Source organism: Malaya genurostris, chromosome 1 (assembly GCF_030247185.1).
Source record: "Malaya genurostris strain Urasoe2022 chromosome 1, Malgen_1.1, whole genome shotgun sequence".
NCBI lineage: Eukaryota > Metazoa > Arthropoda > Insecta > Diptera > Culicidae > Malaya > Malaya genurostris.
The window spans coordinates 13813504-13833246 of record NC_080570.1 but is presented as its reverse complement, the minus strand read 5'-3'; the positions used below and the strand labels follow the sequence as shown (position 1 = coordinate 13833246).

Sequence of the window (19743 nt, the reverse complement as noted above, 5' to 3'; positions counted from 1 at the left end):
TTGAGATTTGTTTTTGCCTAGCTACGGGTTCGAGTTCCGTCTCTGCGGAAACTTTTTGCGGTTTTCAGTATCGTTTTTCTAATCTGTTTCCCTGTTTTAAACGAGCTCAAGACTAAAACAAATTATTCGAAGTACAGTTCCTGTCACTCGCAAGCCGCAGTCAACAAACGGAACGATTTCATAGATTGCGTTCGATTATGCAGCAAAATGCTACTAATGAGCCTTGAAGGTTCGAAGATTAAAAATGAAAAAAAAAATTATTTTTGAATAAGAAAAAGAAAATGCAAACTACAATAAGAAAAGGCCGAACTGTCATAAAAGATAACCGACAATTAAATAATGAAAGGCAATGAAAAAACTACATACAGGAAAACGTGGAATAAAGCTGGAAAACAGAAAGTTGAAAGTGACAAGTGAGAATTACAGTGGAAAGCACAGAGCGAAATGTCAAACGTTTAAAGAGGAAAACATGAAACGTAATGCATAAACATATAGTCGAAAACAATAACGATATGCAGCACTAAAATAAAAAATCAGCTGTAAGAAGATTGAGACAGAATTTAATTTCAAACAGAATAATGAGAAGCGAAATATGGCATGCGCATAGTAAAAAGTTCGGATGAAAAAAGTGAATGAAGAAACATGAAAAGAGAGTTAGTTTATGAAAAAGTTAAAAGTTCATACAGAATAAAACCATAGAATCGATGTCCGAAAACTGAGCCTTTTGAATCCGATGGTGATAAGTAAAAAATGCATAAAGAAAAGTACACATAAGAACGTACATAGGAACGAACTTATGGAAAAGCAAGAAGCAAAGAACGTAAAAGAGGAAGCGAATAAATTAAAGTAAAGAGACTTTTCATCAGAAGAAAAAGGAAGTGAAAAAAATAGAAATGATACAAAACGACAAAAAAGTGAAAAGTATAAACCAAGATGCTTAAAATCTTAAATATGAAATCAGAAAACAAAAATTAGAAATCAGAAATCCTGAAAGACTGAAAGACTGAAAGACTGAAAGACTGAAAGACTGAAAGACTGAAAGACTGAAAGACTGAAAGACTGAAAGACTGAAAGACTGAAAGACTGAAAGACTGAAAGACTGAAAGACTGAAAGACTGAAAGACTGAAAGACTGAAAGACTGAAAGACTGAAAGACTGAAAGACTGAAAGACTGAAAGACTGAAAGACTGAAAGACTGAAAGACTGAAAGACTGAAAGACTGAAAGGCTGAAAGACTGAAAGACTGAAATACTGAAAGACTGAAAGACAGAAGGACAGAAAGACTGAAAGACTGAAAGACTGAAAGACTGAAAGACTGAAAGACTGAAAGACTGAAAGACTGAAAGACTGAAAGACTGAAAGACTGAAAGACTGAAAGACTGAAAAACTGAAAGACTGAAAGACAGAAAGACAGAAAGACTGAAAGACTGAAAGACTGAAAGACTGAAAGACTGAAAGACTGAAAGACTGAAAGACTGAAAGACTGAAAGACTGAAAGACTGAAAGACTGAAAGACTGAAAGACTGAAAGACTGAAAGACTGAAAGACTGAAAGACTGAAAGACTGAAAGACTGAAAGACTGAAAGACTGAAAGACTGAAAGACTGAAAGACTGAAAGACTGAAAGACTGAAAGACTGAAAGACTGAAAGACTGAAAGACTGAAAGACTGAAAGACTGAAAGACTGAAAGACTGAAAGACTGAAAGACTGAAAGACTGAAAGGCTGAAAGACTGAAAGACTGAAATACTGAAAGACTGAAAGACTGAAAGACAGAAAGACAGAAAGACTGAAAGACTGAAAGACTGAAAGACTGAAAGACTGAAAGACTGAAAGACTGAAAGACTGAAAGACTGAAAGACTGAAAGACTGAAAGACTGAAAGACTGAAAGACTGAAAGACTGAAAGACTGAAAGACTGAAAGACTGAAAGACTGAAAGACTGAAAGACTGAAAGACTGAAAGACTGAAAGACTGAAAGACTGAAAGACTGAAAGACTGAAAGACTGAAAGACTGAAAGACTGAAAGACTGAAAGACTGAAAGACTGAAAGACTGAAAGACTGAAAGACTGAAAGACTGAAAGACTGAAAGACTGAAAGACTGAAAGACTGAAAGACTGAAAGACTGAAAGACTGAAAGACTGAAAGACTGAAAGACTGAAAGACTGAAAGACTGAAAGACTGAAAGACTGAAAGACTGAAAGACTGAAAGACTGAAAGACTGAAAGACTGAAAGACTGAAAGACTGAAAGACTGAAAGACTGAAAGACTGAAAGACTGAAAGACTGAAAGACAGAAAGACTGAAAGACTGAAAGACTGAAAGACTGAAAGACTGAAAGACTGAAAGACTGAAAGACTGAAAGACTGAAAGACTGAAAGACTGAAAGTCTGAAAGACTGAAAGACTGAAAGACTGAAAGACTGAAAGACTGAAAGACTGAAAGACTGAAAGACTGAAAGACTGAAAGACTGAAAGACTGAAAGACTGAAAGACTGAAAGACTGAAAGACTGAAAGACTGAAAGACTGAAAGACTGAAAGACTGAAAGACTGAAAGACTGAAAGACTGAAAGACTGAAAGACTGAAAGACTGAAAGACTGAAAGACTGAAAGACTGAAAGACTGAAAGACTGAAAGACTGAAAGACTGAAAGACTGAAAGACAGAAAGACTGAAAGACTGAAAGACTGAAAGACTGAAAGACTGAAAGACTGAAAGACTGAAAGACTGAAAGACTGAAAGACTGAAAGACTGAAAGACTGAAAGACTGAAAGACTGAAAGACTGAAAGACTGAAAGACAGAAAGACTGAAAGACTGAAAGACTGAAAGACTGAAAGACTGAAAGACTGAAAGACTGAAAGACTGAAAGACTGAAAGACTGAAAGATTGAAAGACTGAAAGACTGAAAGACTGAAAGACTGAAAGACTGAAAGACTGAAATCCTGAAATCAGAATTTAGAATTCAAAAACATCTAAACTCTCGAATCTAACATCCTTAATTTTAAAAATTGAATCTGAAGTGTTAGGAGAAAAATTAAACGTTAAACTTTTCCAAACAAACGAGACAATTTGTGACAAAAAGAAGGCATAAATAAAAATAAGAAGGCATAAAGAAAAGTGACAAGTAAAAGAAAATAGCGCCTAATAAAAATTGTGCAATGTGTTTTTCAATATTGAAGGATTCTGACTCAAGATATGCCAAATTCAACCTTGGATACGAGAACTTAAAGGTTTGCTTTTTTTGTTTCAATTATAGAAGTTTTAACCTTAAGGTCATTAACCTTTTCAGGTCAGAAAAGCTTTCTGATCCTATGTACGGGGTTGGGGATCGAACCCAGGTGGGCGGCGTGAAAGGCATCGCGACTAACCCATCACGCTATACCCGTCCCCCGAAAGGTTTGCTTAAGGAGCCAATGGATATAAAACTTGAACATTTTGAGCACGACTGTATTTGCTTCAATTTAACAAGACACACAGTGTTGTAGACATTCAATTCCTTAAGGCCATCGTCCAAGTACCATGCGCGCAGATGGTTTTAGGAAAATTTCGAAGGAAAATTTGCCAAAAGCAAAAGCATACAGACCTTTGAAAAACTTTTATCTATCTGCAGGCTGAAAATGGTTAGAAAATTTGGAGAATTTTCCGAGTCTTATCAAAAATAGCTCTCTAGAAAAATGAGTGTTTTTGTGATCATTCCATCGAAATTTTCCTAAAACCATTCGCGCGCATGGTACTTGGACGATGGCCTTAAAGACAATAACAACGAGTGAAATGTGAAGCATGACACGTCATTTACAACATTTACAACAATATGGAATATAATGCTATATAAATGCGTGTGCATGATCTTCCTTCAATAGTTATCGTTAATTTATTCGAAAAATTATGTTCCAGTACCGAGAGATTCATTCCATCGAGAAGAAAATGTGGATGATCTTCTGAGTCAGCATTCTGAATAGCATGGCATACCTTCTTGTGTACCTTTCGGTTAGGGCACATAGATTCCGTGTAAATCGCTTGCCACATACGACAATCAGATGGATATATGTCAATATTGTCAAAACGCTGTTCATTACTGATAAACTTGACAAAGACAGCTAAACTCAAGGACATCTGCCTCAAACAACCTCAGTACTTCTGTTGCAGCCTTAAAAATTAATGTAGCACTTTCCTTAGCTAACAACGCTCCCAACACCGGGGCAAATCAAATTTTTTTGATCTGTAGTACACTATTGAAAAACCAGTTTGATTTAACCTATGACAGCGCCAGCCAATCAGAACGCGAGATGTCTGCATCTATACAAGAGCATCCATATAAAAATTGGGTGGTTCTTTTTTCCTACCATTTGCTGAGCAACTGTTCCCGAAACAAGACACACGAGAGCAACATCGAGGACCTGTCGTCTCACTGTTTCCCGTTCTGCGAACAGGAAAAGAAATATTGGCAAAGGGGCTATCCGTACACCGCTGCCAGTAGCAGGTATAAAACGAAATGTGATGTGAGAAATAGCGTCATTTAAGTTAAACCAGCTACTCTGAACGCACGAGACACCGTCAGCACGATGACACCGAAAATCGGTAGAAAGGCAGCCAAAAAGTCCAGCAAGGCCCATTCAAAGCACTTTTCAGTGCTAAAGATCATCCTAAAGAACTAGTTGAATTTTGTCGCTTTCCTACCATTTTCTAAGCAACTGTTGTCTACACACGAGAACCATCTCAGATCTCAATATTTCCTACCAAAAGATTCATCAAGATGGAACTCAAAATAATTTGCACCGTCACTAACACATTCAATTACGAACGGCAATGCGAAAGTTGAAGTGATGATGTTGAATACATCTTTATGCTAGTATGGGGTCGTGTGAAAATATGCCATGCGAAACAGGGTTCCCATATATACAGAATAATTTTTATAATAATAATAATAATAATAATAATAATTATTATTATTATTATTATTTTTAATTTTTATTATAATTATTACTATTATTATTTTTATTTTTATTATTATTATTATTATTATTATTATTATTATTATTATTATTATTATTATTATTATTATTATTATTATTATTATTATTATTATTATTATTATTATTATTATTATTATTATTATTAATATTATTATTATTATTATTATTATTATTATCGCAATTGACTCGTACTGAAATTTCGAGAAGATTCAGATATCTTCGATGAAGTTCAATAAAAATAAACTGAAAATTTGTCGTACCTAGCCTCCTATATTAGCAAATTTAAAAGGAATTGTTTCATGTTTGGAATATACAGTTGTAGAATAGTAACTGTTGTAACTAATCTGTACTTTAATCACTTCAAACTCTATTAGTGAAAAAGGGGAAAGCTTGCACAATTCATACAATCAATCAACTTACTGATATTCGGAAAAGTGATGGGAGTGTGCCAGTTTTTTCGTATTCACGACATCCAGTTATGTCTCTGACATTACCCACCCGCCTTTTTTTTATATTACCAAAACATTAACCTCTAACGTGATTTGCAATTGAGGTATCCGTTTCATTAAAGCTCGTTCCAAAAATAACAATACTGTGAAGTTATAGAGAAATATTGCTAGAGCAAGAGTCGTCATCTAGGAATTGGAAAAAAATGCTTTTAAATATATTTTACAAATACTCGCACAGCACCACCACAAAAAATAAAAAGATTCAAATAATGTAGGCTCAGATCGAATCGGAAAAGTCTCTGACATTAACCACCTCTGCCTTTTTCATGAAAGTAATCGACGGTTCAAGTTGAACAGCTATCGTGCATGAAAAATTCAATTTGAACAGTTTGGCACTGATGAGTCGAAGATGAAAGCAAAGGGCAACTCAATCTCAAATAGTTCGTATTTCGGTTTTAACAATCGTTTTCCTTCTATTTTAGATAGGGATTACCATATTAAATTAGAATTTCTAAAATGAATAACCAGCAAACATAAAACTGATTTGAAAAACCTCAATTCAGAACTTGAAAACTCAACAACCAACAACCAGAGAAATCGGGGAGGCTCCATTTCTAAATTTCGGGCACTGCATTGCGAACTCTGATTTTTCCGCTCATAAATCAAGGAGAGAAAATTGAAAACCATAAACTCGAAGCACACGGGGGGAGGGGTGTTCCAAATTCCAACAAAATGTCGTCTTACTACGATACTCCATAAGTGGGCTGTTTCTCACCGACCGCCGTACGAGTTCTAATTCACATCTTCAGGAACATAAACACACACACCCACACTCTCTCATACATAGTTTGGAGCCAACCAAATACCCATTGACAGTCGGTAATAAAATATCGGCTTACTTCTTAATGCACCGTAAAATATGTTCCACGAAATTATTCTCGAGGTGGAAATTCCAGCCCTGTAAGGCAATCGCATAAGTGCATTCGGCGTTCGTTCGTTCGTACGGTTCCAGACCATGCATCCCCTGGTTCAGTGGCGCATCCTGAGCCGGTACACGACGATAACCTTTCCTGGCCGGAAGAGCGCATGTATGAATTTTCGTCGGTGAAAACTTCTAGAGACTGTGGAAACAAGTGGTGTGCTGCTGTGCTTCCAGGGTTGCACTTTGTACCGAAATAGCAGTCATTTTTCAGTTGTCAAAACAAAGAGAGAAGACAAATGAAAGTCCACGATAAGGACTATGCTCTGGAGTCTGTCCCCCGATCGTGGTTTTATCGCTGCGCCATTTGGAATGCTTAAACAGGTGCCACCACCCTGTGCGGTTCTTCTCTGCCCGTCGGCTATCTGCTATTGGTAAAGATTGTGCGGTCATTCACATCCGCCGAGAGGTAGATGATGTTTGTTCTGCGCGGTTTGCATAATGTATGCTGCTGCTGCTGCTGCTGCCCGAAAAACAACCATCCCACTTCATTAGCAATCATCAATGAACTTCAAATAAACCTGAAATTATATTGATTATTTTTAATCTATTTAAAGCCAAAACAACCAGCTCGCTATAGCGATAAACACAAATGGCCTGCTATGTTTTGCAAATATTTACGAATATGTTGCGACCTGCAATAGGTCGAACTGAACTGATAAACTTCGGTAACCGCGCAGTAGGCCAGGTGCGATGGTGCGATTTTTCGGGACCTATAAAAGCGATCCGTCCGGTGGTGACTACTCAGCAGACGGTACTTCACGATGAAGTCGTTCACACTGGTAGCGTTGGCGGGCCTCGTAGCTCTGGCTGCAGGTTACGTCGTGGTTCCCGAGGAAAAAATCAAATATGCCGACAAGGACTTTCTGGTGAAGCAGAAGCAACTGCTGGAGATATTCCAGCATGTCCACCAGCACGAAGTACACACCGAACTGTGGGAAATCTCCAAACAGTACCATATCGAAGAGCACTACGATCACTACACCAACGTGGAAGCCGTCGAGGAGTTCGTCGCACTGTACAAACATGGCATGCTGCCGTTCGATGAAATCTTCAGCGTTCTGCATCACACTCACCGGGATCAAGCGATCGCCCTGTTCCACGTGTTCTACTATGCCAAGGATTGGGATACCTTCTACAAATCACTGGTTTGGGCTCGCTTCCACGTCAACGAAGGTATGTTCGTGTACGCGGTCACCGTTGCCGTACTGCACCGTAAGGACTTGGCCGGCTACGAACTACCGGCCCCGTACGAAATCTATCCGTACTACTTCTTCAACACCTACGTCATCCAGAAGGCCGCTCAGTACAAAATGCAAGGTTTCTACGGAATGAAGAAGATCGATGATGTCTACACGGCGATCATTCCCACCAACTACACCGGTTGGTATGTCCATACCAATGTCAACCAGAAGGTTTCCTACTTCACCGAGGATATCGGCCTGAACACCTACTACTTCTACTTCCATGCTGACTATCCGTTCTGGATGGGTGGTAAGGAGTACGGACTGTACAAGGATCGCCGCGGAGAGCTGTATCTGTTCGTTCACCAGCAACTGCTGGCCCGGTACTACCTGGAACGTTTGTCCAACGACTTGGGAGTGATTCCGGAATTCTCCTGGTACAAACCGATCACCACCGGGTACTACCCGAACATGCAGTACTACAATGGAATCAGTTTCCCATCGCGTGACAACTACCATTCGATCTACACACCGGAGAACTACTTCGCAATCGATGAGCTGGTTGACTACGAACACCGTATCCGGGAGGCAGTGGATCAGGGCTACATCGTTGCACCGGACGGCACTCACATCGATCTGACCAAACCGGAATCCGTTGAGTACCTTGGAAATTTGATCCAATCGAATCCGGATAGTGTCAACACACGCTACTACAAATACGTCGGAGAAATCTCCCGTGTCCTGCTGGGAGCATCCGTGGAACATTTCGATGAGCACAAAGTCATTCCGGGTGTGATGGAACATTTCGAAACTTCCCTGCGTGATCCGGTGTTCTACCAAATGTACAAACGTATCCTGCACTGGTACTGGGAATTCAAGGATCATCTGCCGCACTACGCCTACGACGAGATCAACTTCCCCGGAGTGAAAATCGAAACCGTTGAGGTGAACAAACTGGTCACGTACTTCGATCGGTACGATGCCGACATCACCAACGCAGTCGATGTGGAGGTGTTCGACGAGGAAACCATGAAGAAATCGGAGATGAAGAAGTTCGGTAAGATCGCCCACTACCAGGGTGAAGACTTCGTAATCAAGGCCCGTCAGTGGCGTCTGAATCATCTGCCGTTCACCGTCAAGCTGAACGTGGTATCGGACAAGGCTGTCAAGGGTATCGTTCGAATGTACCTGGGACCGAAATACGACCAGTACGGACACGTCTACGGAGTTAACGAAAACCGGGAGAACTTTGTCCTGCTAGATGTGTTCCCATGGGACTTCGTCGTTGGCAAGAACACCATCACCCGCGAATCGGTCACCTTCACGATGTTCACTCAGGATCGCACCAGCTATTACGAGCTGTACAAGTGGGTTATGGCCGCTACCACCGGTGAGAAGAAATTCCCGCTGGACATGACCGAGGCACACTGCGGACTTCCGTCCCGATTGATGCTACCGAAGGGCAAGAAGGGCGGTATGCCATTCCAGCTATACTTCATCGTTTCGCCGTACCACGCACCCACGGTTCCGCAGTACGAAGGTTTCGACTGGACGCTGAACTGCGGAGTCGGATCCGGAGCGCGGTACGTCGACTCGCTGCCGTTCGGTTATCCATTCGATCGGCCAATCGACGAGAAGGTCTGGTTCACCCCGAACATGTACTACTACGAAACATTGATCTATCACAAGAACGAGAAGGAAATCAATGCCGTGGTTTGAGGTGACGGTCAGGCGGACTCACCGGTTCAAAGGGTTATTGGTAAATAAAATAAATTGATTAATGGTTAATAGAAGTTTTAAGGTTTTTTAATGTGTATTTTTTATCACTGCCTCATGCCTATCAATTTCTGAATGTATAAAAAACTAAAGCTTTTAGGATAAAATCCTAAAAGTTTTAGTTCCACAAAATTTTGAAAAAGCTTACAAGCCATAATAGTGTTAAATGACTCAATAGTCTTAAAAGTTTTTTTTTAATTTTAAGACTACCTTAAATGTCTTGAAACATTTTAGTTTACAAACATTCTTCCTTAAAAATCATGAATGTCTCATGTCTAGTATTTATTAAGTTACTAAGCAATCATGGAATTTGAAGCTTTTGGCTGTTCTAGAAGTCCTAAATTAAAACCTTCCTAAAGGTCTCAGGAACAACTCAAAGTTTCAAATTTTACGACTTTTGAGATCTAAAATTATAATGAACTTTTAGACAAAACTTTTATGACGCATTCAAAGTTTTAAGATTCTCTAAACTACTATGTAATCATAGTAAAGATACCTAATTATAGTTTGGAGAGTCTTAGAACTTTTAATGCGTCATAGAAGTTTTGTCTAAAAATAAGAGAAACTCAAATTCTCAAAAGCTTCAAGAAAGTTTTTCGACCCAATCATCTAGGAAGTCTTGAATTTGTTAGACCTTAGGTTTATAAAGTTTATACAAGTTTTAAAAAAAATCATAATTCGCTATGTGTAGAGATATTCAACTTATTTTTTTAATTCTCAAAGCTTTTAGTCCTGAAAGATTTCATAATTTGTAAAGTTTTATAATTTTATTTTCTTAAAATTTTAAAGATTTAGTGTAAAAATTCTCAATAAAACATAAAATTTTATAGTTTTTAATTGATATACAGATGAATTCTCGAATTAAGGTTCGAAATTTTTTTAAAATTTTGAAGTTTTCCGTTTGAGAAGGTTTTAAAGCTGCTAAAGGTTTTAAAGGTATCAAAGATTGTAGGTTTTTAAGTTATTTTAAAATTTTAGAAGATTTTGTTCAAAAACTTATAGTTTTTGAAGATTTTAAAGTTATCGCGAAATTTTTTAAAGATTTTGAAGTTTTTAATTATTCAATTTTTTTAGTTCTTCAATTTAATAGTATTTAAAGTTTTAAAAGTTTTCAGTTTTTAAAAATTCTCGATACTTTCAAGTTTTTAAAGTTTTCTAAGTTCTTAGTTTTTAAAGTTTTTAAAATTTTTTGTTTTCAAAGCCGTCAAAACCATTAAAGATTTCTTTGGAGTTTTTAAAGTTTTTAAAAATTTGAATGTATTTGAACATTCAAAGGTTTCAAAGTTTTCTTTCTTGAAAGTTTTTGAAGTAAGTTCTAGAAGATTTTTGAAAATTTTCAAGTTTTTAGTTTTTCAATTTTATAGTCTTCAATGTTTTCAGTTGAGTTTTTAGTGTTTTTAAAGTTTTTAGTTTTCAAAACATAAAAGTTTTTGGAATTATTCATGTTTTTAAAATTTGTACAAGATTTAAATGTTTTACAAGTTTCTAAAATTTTCAGTCTTCGAAGTTTTCAAAGTCCTTCAAGTTTTTAATTTTTTTTATAGATTTGAATATTCTTAAAGATATTAAGGGTTTTAAAGTTTCAAGTTTTTAGTTTTTAAAGGTATTAAAATTCTCGAAGTTTAGAGATTTTAAAGTTTTTAGTTTTTCAAATTGTTCAATGTTTTCAATAAAATATATTTGTTAAATGATTTTAAAGTAATTAAAATTTTTCAAGGTGTAAATGTTTTTGAAATTTTTAAAATTTTCTGTTATTAAAGTTTTCAAAGTCTTTAAAGTTTTCAGTCTTCTAAGTTCTTTAAAGTTCTTAAAGTTTTTGAAAGTTTTCAAATTTCCAGTGTTTAGTTTTTAAAGTTCTCGACGTTTTTTAGAGATTTTAAAGTATTCAGTTGTTCAAATTAAGAAACTTGTTTAGTTAAGTATTTGAAGCTTTCAATGATTTCAAAATTTTAAGAGGTTTGGAGAGGCTTTAAAATTTTTAAAGATTTTGAAATTTTTAAAGTTTTTAGAAGTTTTTAAAATTTTGAAAGTTTTCAGTTTTCAAAGTTTTTAGTTTTTATATTTTTTCACATGTTTAAAGGTTCAAAAGTTTTAAGCGTATTAAAAGCCTTTGTAGTTTCTAAAGTTTTTGAAGTCTTTAAAGGTCTTTAAAGTCCTTAAAGATTTTAAAGTCATCAAAATCTTTAAAGTCTTTAAAGTCATTGAAGTCATTGAAGTCATTTAAGTCTTTGAAGTCTTTGAAGTCTTTGAAGTCTTTGAAGTCTTTGAAGTCTTTGAAGTCTTTGAAGTCTTTGAAGTCTTTGAAGTCTTTGAAGTCTTTCAAGTCTTTCAAGTCTTTCAAGTCTTTCAAGTCTTTCAAGTCTTTCAAGTCTTTCAAGTCTTTCAAGTCTTTCAAGTCTTTCAAGTCTTTCAAGTCTTTGAAGTCTTTGAAGTTTTTAAAGTCTTTGAAATCTTTGAAATCTTTGAAGTCTTTGAAATCTTTGAAGTCTTTGAAGTCTTTGAAGTCTTTGAAGTCTTTGAAGTCTTTGAAGTCTTTGAAGTCTTTGAAGTCTTTGAAGTCTTTGAAGTCTTTCAAGTCTTTCAAGTCTTTCAAGTCTTTCAAGTCTTTGAAGTCTTTGAAGTCTTTGAAGTCTTTAAAGTCTTTGAAATCTTTGAAATCTTTGAAATGTTTGAAGTCTTTGAAGTCTTTGAAGTCTTTGAAGTCTTTGAAGTCTTTGAAGTCTTTGAAGTCTTTGAAGTCTTTGAAGTCTTTGAAGTCTTTGAAGTCTTTGAAGTCTTTGAAGTCTTTGAAGTCTTTGAAGTCTTTGAAGTCTTTAAAGTCTTTGAAGTCTTAAAAGTCTTAAAAGTCCTAAAAGTCTTAAAAGTCTTAAAAGTCTTAAAAGTCTTAAAAGTCTTAAAAGTCTTAAAAATCTTGAAAGTCTTGAAAGTCTTGAAAGTCTTGAAAGTCTTGAAAGTCTTGAAAGTCTTGAAAGTCTTGAAAGTCTTGAAAGTCTTGAAAGTCTTGAAAGTCTTTAAAGTCTTTAAAGTCTTTAAAGTCTTGAAAGTCTTGAAAGTCTTGAAAGTCTTGAAAGTCTTGAAGGTCTTTAAAGTCCGGAAAGTCTTGAAAGTCTTGAAAGTCTTGGAAGTCTTTAAAGTCTTTAAAGTCTTCAAAGTCTTTAAAGTCTTTAAAGTCTTTAAAGTTTTTAAAGTCTTTAAAGTCTTTAATGTCTTTAAAGTCTTAAAAGTTTTTAGAGTCTTTAAAGTCTTCAAAGTCTTCAAAGTCTTCAAAGTTTTCAAAGTCTTCAAAGTCTTCAAAGTCTTCAAAGTTTTCAAAGTCTTCAAAGTCTTTAAAGTCTTTAAAGTCTTTAAAGTCTTTAAAGTCTTTAAAGTCTTTAAAGTCTTTAAAGTCTTTAAAGTCTTTAAAGTCTTTAAAGTCTTTAAAGTCTTTAAAGTCTTTAAATTCTTTGAAGTCTTTGAAGTCTTTGAAGTCTTTGAAGTCTTTGAAGTCTTTGAAGTCTTTGAAGTCTTTGAAGTCTTTGAAGTCTTTGAAGTCTTTGAAGTCTTTGAAGTCTTTGAAGTCTTTGAAGTCTTTGAAGTCTTTGAAGTCTTTGAAGTCTTTGAAGTCTTTGAAGTCTTTGAAGTCTTTAAAGTCTTTGAAGTCTTAAAAGTCTTAAAAGTCTTAAAAGTCTTAAAAGTCTTAAAAGTCTTAAAAGTCTTAAAAGTCTTAAAAGTCTTAAAAGTCTTAAAAGTCTTAAAAGTCTTGAAAGTCTTGAAAGTCTTGAAAGTCTTGAAAGTCTTGAAAGTCTTGAAAGTCTTGAAAGTCTTGAAAGTCTTGAAAGTCTTGAAAGTCTTGAAAGTCTTGAAAGTCTTGAAAGTCTTGAAAGTCTTGAAAGTCTTGAAAGTCTTGAAAGTCTTGAAAGTCTTGAAAGTCTTGAAAGTCTTGAAAGTCTTGGAAGTCTTTAAAGTCTTTAAAGTCTTCAAAGTCTTTAAAGTCTTTAAAGTCTTTAAAGTTTTTAAAGTCTTTAAAGTCTTTAATGTCTTTAAAGTCTTAAAAGTTTTTAGAGTCTTTAAAGTCTTCAAAGTCTTCAAAGTCTTCAAAGTTTTCAAAGTCTTCAAAGTCTTCAAAGTCTTCAAAGTTTTCAAAGTCTTCAAAGTCTTTAAAGTCTTTAAAGTCTTTAAAGTCTTTAAAGTCTTTAAAGTCTTTAAAGTCTTTAAAGTCTTTAAAGTCTTTAAAGTCTTTAAAGTCTTTAAAGTCTTTAAAGTCTTTAAAGTCTTTAAAGTCTTTAAAGTCTTTAAAGTCTTTAAAGTCTTTAAAGTCTTCAAAGTCTTTAAAGTCTTTAAAGTCTTTAAAGTCTTTAAAGTCTTTAAAGTCTTTAAAGTCTTTAAAGTCTTTAAAGTCTTTAAAGTCTTTAAAGTCTTTAAAGTCTTTAAAGTCTTCAAAGTCTTAATAGTCTAAAAAGTATTAGAAATCTTAAAAGTCTTAAGTATTCATAGTTTTGAATGTTTGAAAATTCTTAGAAATAGTCATAAAGGTTATAAAAGTCCTAAAGTTCGACGTTTCGGAAAAATGTGTCTTCATCTTCAGGGTAAAACGACAATTTTTTTTAAATTCCTTAACTGTGAAAATCATATTAAGATTCGAAGTTGCCTAGATGTTTCATAATTTGAGGGATATTATCTGTTTGTATATTTTCAATGACCGAAGTTTCAAACGGTCTTGTAGTCAATAGTGTGGTACGAAGCACTAGAATGTTTCATAATTTGAGCATGTGAAAGGAAGAAGAACCACAACTGAGTATGCGAAAGCCTTCACCCGGATTTCACCCGCTTCAAACAAAACCAACCGTTCCCGAGAAGCCAACAGCCATAAAAACCACATCAAAAATGATCCGGCCAAATACCCCCGGGTAGGTTTTTCTAATGCTACTTTTCGCCGCAGAGAACACTCGAACTGAAAAGCCTTCCACCAGCCTATTAAAAACACAAAAGTCGCAAAATTAGCGCCCCTGGCCGTCACCTCCCATCTTGCCTCTCCCAGAATCCCTCATATCCGGTTTTGTTATTCCCTCTCTTCATATTTTTTCTCACTGCCTCTCGGCGCTCGCTCTTACTCTTACTTACCGCAAACGAACTGTTCGGTGAGCATTATCCAGCATAAGAAGATGAAATTAAACCAGCCATAAACAATTTTTCTCCTCTTTGACATTGCTGTGAAGTTGCAGCCGCTTCTGCTGCTGCTGCCTCCTCCTCGGGTAGCGGAGTCCCTCCACACCGCACGTCCCATGTCGTTTCTGCTACGGTGGCGGGATGCTGCTGCTGCTACTGGCATCGGTATCGGGCAGAGAGGGCGGCGGTTGCTGCTGACGGAACGAGTCCTGGAAAGAATCATAGCAAAAATAAAAAAAAATTAACGTTAAAGGTAAGAAACAGATGGAACAAACAGAGAAGGAATGTCGTCGCGAGGAAGGACAACGTGAACAACCTGAAGAAGTAGAATAAGAAAAAAAAAGTTCGATAAGTGTTGTTTGCTGCCAGCGGAGGATGTCTCGTGGCCAAAAGCAGTATCATTGGCCCCGTAATTTCATCAAATTATTGCTTATTAAATTTGATTACCGCCTTTTCGCGGTGATAGCGGACAACGACGCAGAACTGTTTTTATCCACAAGCTCCCGTCCCCGTCCCGGGCGAACTTTCAACCGTAATTTGATTTGGTCTCTCGAGTGATACTTCGCCGAAGCAATTACCGGTCGAATTACACTGGCTAAACGGAAATTAAGAGACACTCGAACGCATTACCATCGCGCTTTTCCAGAAGTCACGGAAAAAAACACGGAAGAGAGGGAAGGGGAGTAGAACATTTTCCCAGATGTGCTGGGAGTTTCGATTTGCTAAGACCTGCCAGGAACGGTTTGCGGCACATGTTCCGTCAACAGATTGGATTTTTTCTTATCACCGGGGAAAAAAATGCTAATTTCTTCCGATGAGACTTCATTTCGGCAAAGATGACAACGAATACGAAGAAGACGCCCTGCTAAATAATCCCTTATGAGCAAGATTAATTGCCACCACCGCCGCCAGCACCATCCCACCAACGGGAACGACGAGTCCAATCTAAACGGGTGACATTTAGCTAACTGGCAAACTGGCAGCTGGTGCCAGTTGAAATCGGGATCCTAACAAAAATCCCTTAAAATACAAATTATTAAAAACAAAAACAGCCACACGGACAGATTGCAAAGAAAAACAAAACTTTTTCAATTAATTACCACCGAAGAAGAAGGTTGTTGTTTTTTCTTACTTTTTGGCTGGAGCAGTTGAATTTTGCATCAGACTTGGTAGGATTTTTGTTGTTTTGGGATGTGAATTTTCGAACTAGAGGGATCAAAATTAATAAAAGGAACTCAAGTTCTAAAGATTTCAGTCAAGGAATGGCACGGTACGGTACGCTGAAGACAGTTGGTGGTAGAACTTCGGAATCAGAATCCCGTTAGAACTCATGTTGACACAATAAAAATAATAGTACTTGGAAAAAGTGTAAAAAAACAATATCGAAGTCATCGGCAAAAGCTTGAGAGACAGTAGAGTGCATCACCCTGCTTCGATCCATCTCACATCGCAAAAACATCGCTTGTCACACCAGCTGTCGTGACGCCTGTTTTCGATCCATCAAGCGTCCCCCGAATCAGTGATCGGTCACAATCTTGTAAGGACATAACACCATCTGGCAATTTGGCAACCTTGCCGGAAATAAAAAACATCGCAACGAAGTGAGCATGGTTTATTTTGACGAAGGACCACGACTAAAACAGTACAAACAGTGATCCTGTAGCCTCACACAAGAGGCAGTTTATTTCCATCACGGAATTCAGCTGATTCTTTGCTTTCAAAAAGTATTTTGGATGAGCCTGCTCATCGTGAACTGGACGATCTTGATCATAACTTCCCCTCACCAACACCAGGCATTCAAAATTCTCAAATTCTTCGCGTTCATGCAAGTGCTACCTGAATATTGAAAACAAAAATTCACAGCGGTTAAGACAACAGTTGTGTAGTCCTACGTTAACTTTTCGAACAACCCCATAGACCTGTCCCTTGTAGTTTTGTTGGTATGTTCTAAATTCGAAATAGTAGATACTCGGGTAGTGTTCAAACTTTACGACTATCAATCGATTCATGTTGAATTTACTAAGTGGTTTAGCTGGGAGCGGGTCATTTCGCGAAAGCCATTTCACCGAAAGTCGTTTCGCCGAAAAGGTCATTTCGCCGAAAGGATTGTTTCGCCGCAAGGACCATTTTCCCGAAACAGTAATTTCGAATACCTAACATAATTTAGTAGAAAACTGCAAATCTGGTTATTCATCAAAAATTTCTATTTGTTCTCTATATCTCCTGGATAGTTTATATGGCCCAGCCACATAACCGAAGCCAAGTCTTTTTGGATCATTTCAGAAACACGATTGTAGGTTAACAAAACGGAAGTAAACATAATCATTTTTCATTTGTCTTTATTTTAACTCAATTCCAATCACGATATCAAGACTAATGATGAAATGGCTTTCGGCGAAATGACTTCCGGCGAAACGGCCCTTTCGGCGGAATGAAATTCGACAAAATAACTCTTTCGGCGACATGGCATTCGGCGAAATGGCTTTCAGCGAAATGACCCTGATTCGCTTTGCTGTAAAATATGACCTGTTGTGCACAGACGGGTCGACGGCGAAACATGAAGGAAAACTGACATATTCCAAACGCAAAAACGATTCAGAACATTTTTTTTTTAATAAAAAAATTTTTAATTTCGAAGCTTTTTAAATTTTTTGATGATTCGAAATTTCTAAAATTTCAAAGTTTTTTTGAAATTCAAGTACTCCCAATTACTGAAATCAAAAACTTGGTACTAGAAGTTACGTTTTCGGAATCTTGAAAAAATGGCTGTATTTTTAAAAAAAAACACTACAATTTAAAATAAAGTTACGAATTTAAAAACTGAAAAATTTATAAATGAAGTATTTGAATTTCATAGGTTTTTTAAATAAAAAGTTTACAACCTGCGAATTCCAAAACAGGAAATTTTAAGTCAATTAACAGATCTATACAAAAAAACTTTGAACATTAAAACAAATCTACCACCAAGATTTTCGAAAGCTTTAAGTTTCGTTTTCGACTCGACAGTTCATGAATAGTTTATGTTAAACTGCTATGCCACCTAGCAGCTCAACAAAAATTGTTCTGCATCGACGAACCGAAGACGAAACGCTATGCTACGGAAATTGGTTAGGTGCCCTATCACAACAATAGGATTAACCCCCTAAATGAACTAGAATGAATGTTTTTAGCTGTTTCGCCTTTCTCATATAGAAATGCTATGCAGTTACTGTGAAAACCGGTTTTTCAAACGAGAAGTGGTCGTCAAAATCAGTAAATGACTTTCTGTCTCTTCCTCTCTCACTCTGTTAATGTGTGTTCGTATGTGAATGTGTGTTCGTATCTGAACAAAAATACTCACAAATGTAGAAAAATTCTCACAAGCTTAAATTTGATTAAAAGGTCTTATGGTCCCAAAGTGTGCTATTAAATATTTTTGTTTCGAGATTTCAACCTTAAGAGATTCGTTTCTCCACAACTAAAAATCGCTTGCCAGACAAAAAATTACTTAACAAGTTGGGAGAAATTATTCTTCCGACCAGGCTCGTTTTGCCATAACCATCAATCGCTTACCCGACAAAGAATTTCCTTATGAATTTATGCAGTATAATACCATACAACATAATATAACATAACAAAATATAATATTTCTTTTTTGATAATAATAATAATAATAATAATAATAATAATAATAATAATAATAATAATAATAATAATAATAATAATAATAATAACAATAGTAATAATAAATATAATAACAATATATAATACAATGAAATATAATTTAATTCAATATAAAACAAATAATGCAACAAACAACAGAATCACATATTGCACTTTAGGATGGGGTTCAACCTACAAGCCATTTCGCACCCTTTCATTCTGCTACTAACGCAGAAGGCGATAGCACTCAGTCGACGCCGTTCTATTGACCAAATGCCATCATAGACGCTAGGGTAGGCATGAGATAGGAACTTATGAGAACTTAGTTATTCCACCATTTGACGACCTTATTTCAGATGAGAATCGTGGTGCCACAAAAATAAATCGCTCGCCTAGGAACGGGTATAGCGTGATGGATAAGTCGAAGCTTTTCACGCAGCCCGCCTGGGTTCGATTCCCTACACCTCCCATAGGTGAGAAAGGTTTTCTGATCCAAAGAGGCTAACGATCTTAAGGTTAAAACCTCTTAAAAAATCACTCGCCTGACAAAGAGTTTCACAACGAATTTGAAGAAACTCTTTTCACAGAAAAACTTGTTTTGCCACAACGATTATTCGCTTAACTAACAAAGAAATGCATCTTCTACCGATAATCGTTGTGCAATAATCATTAATCGCTTGCCAAATTAAGAATTTTTCATCGAATTTGCAGATTATTTATCCGGCGAAAATCCCTCTGTCACAACCATCTGTTGTTTACCAAACAAAGAATTTCTTTATGAATTCGATAAATTCCTCTTCCGGCGAAAATCGTTGTACGACAACAATCAATCGCTTGCCAGACAAAGAGTTTTCTCTTGCGAGTTTGAAAAATCCTTCTGCCGACGATCCAACGTTGTTGAATTGAAAATCGAGTCAGTTTCGAACCTGGTTTTTTTATATCAGGTTTGCTCAAACCCCCGTTGCTAAGTGCGAATTCAATACAGTTTCGTGAAAAAATTTTGTTTGATGAAACTACCCTGGGCCAGTTTCAGTTTTCTCAAGCGAATCCTTCCAGGTTGGAGCTCGAACAAGCTGGTTTGTAAGACCATCGCCCTATGCATTGAACCGCCTAATTCTTCTTCCGGCGAAAAAAGTTTCTTCACAACCATCAAACGCTTGACGCATTTAACTTTACTTTTTTACGCATTCAGATCGCATTCGCATTATTGCATACATTGCACAGTGGTTTGAAACGGGAATTTAGCGTGACAAAAATATTTTCGCTATTAAATATAAGTTTTTTTTTGTAGTTGGTGTCTTCACAAAAATTGTTTGCATTGAACTGTCGCATCTTTTGACGGAAGGGATCATTAAAGTGGTCCAAATTTTGATTGAAATCTGGAATGTACCTTTTGTAATTGGATAATGGAAAATTTCAATTTGAGCGCTTCACTGAAAAAACCACTTTCCTAGCTCTTCATTTGATTGAGTTAAATCAATTTTTCGGAGTAAAAGTAGGGTGACTCTAAAAACCTGTTTTAATCCACCTAGTGGTGTAATGATGCCTTTCTCATATCAATCATACTATTACATATAATACTGTGGTATTCTTCGAAA

At 36.3% G+C, this 19743-nt stretch overlaps 2 protein-coding genes across 3 annotated transcripts in view; one reads left to right on the top strand and one right to left on the bottom strand.

Annotated features, from left to right (window-relative positions):
- The window catches only part of LOC131432954 (uncharacterized), a 385697-nt gene that overhangs the window by 38936 nt on the left and 327018 nt on the right, over window positions 1-19743 (bottom strand). For both annotated transcript variants that reach the window (XM_058599613.1, XM_058599620.1), the window contains one exon: window positions 14459-14712. In XM_058599613.1, coding sequence (XP_058455596.1) covers window positions 14459-14712 — 254 coding nt within the window. The remainder of the gene's footprint in view (window positions 1-14458; window positions 14713-19743) is intronic.
- LOC131432948 (hexamerin-1.1-like) lies at window positions 7130-9375 on the top strand. The gene has a single exon (XM_058599601.1). The coding sequence runs from the start codon at window positions 7163-7165 to the stop codon at window positions 9299-9301; it is 2139 nt and encodes a 712-aa protein (XP_058455584.1). The 5' UTR covers window positions 7130-7162; the 3' UTR covers window positions 9302-9375.

Excerpts from the sequence above, each read along its gene's own strand:
- LOC131432948 (XM_058599601.1), top strand. The coding sequence starts at position 7,163 with ATGAAGTCGTTCACACTGGTAGCGTTGGCGGGCCTCGTAGCTCTGGCT.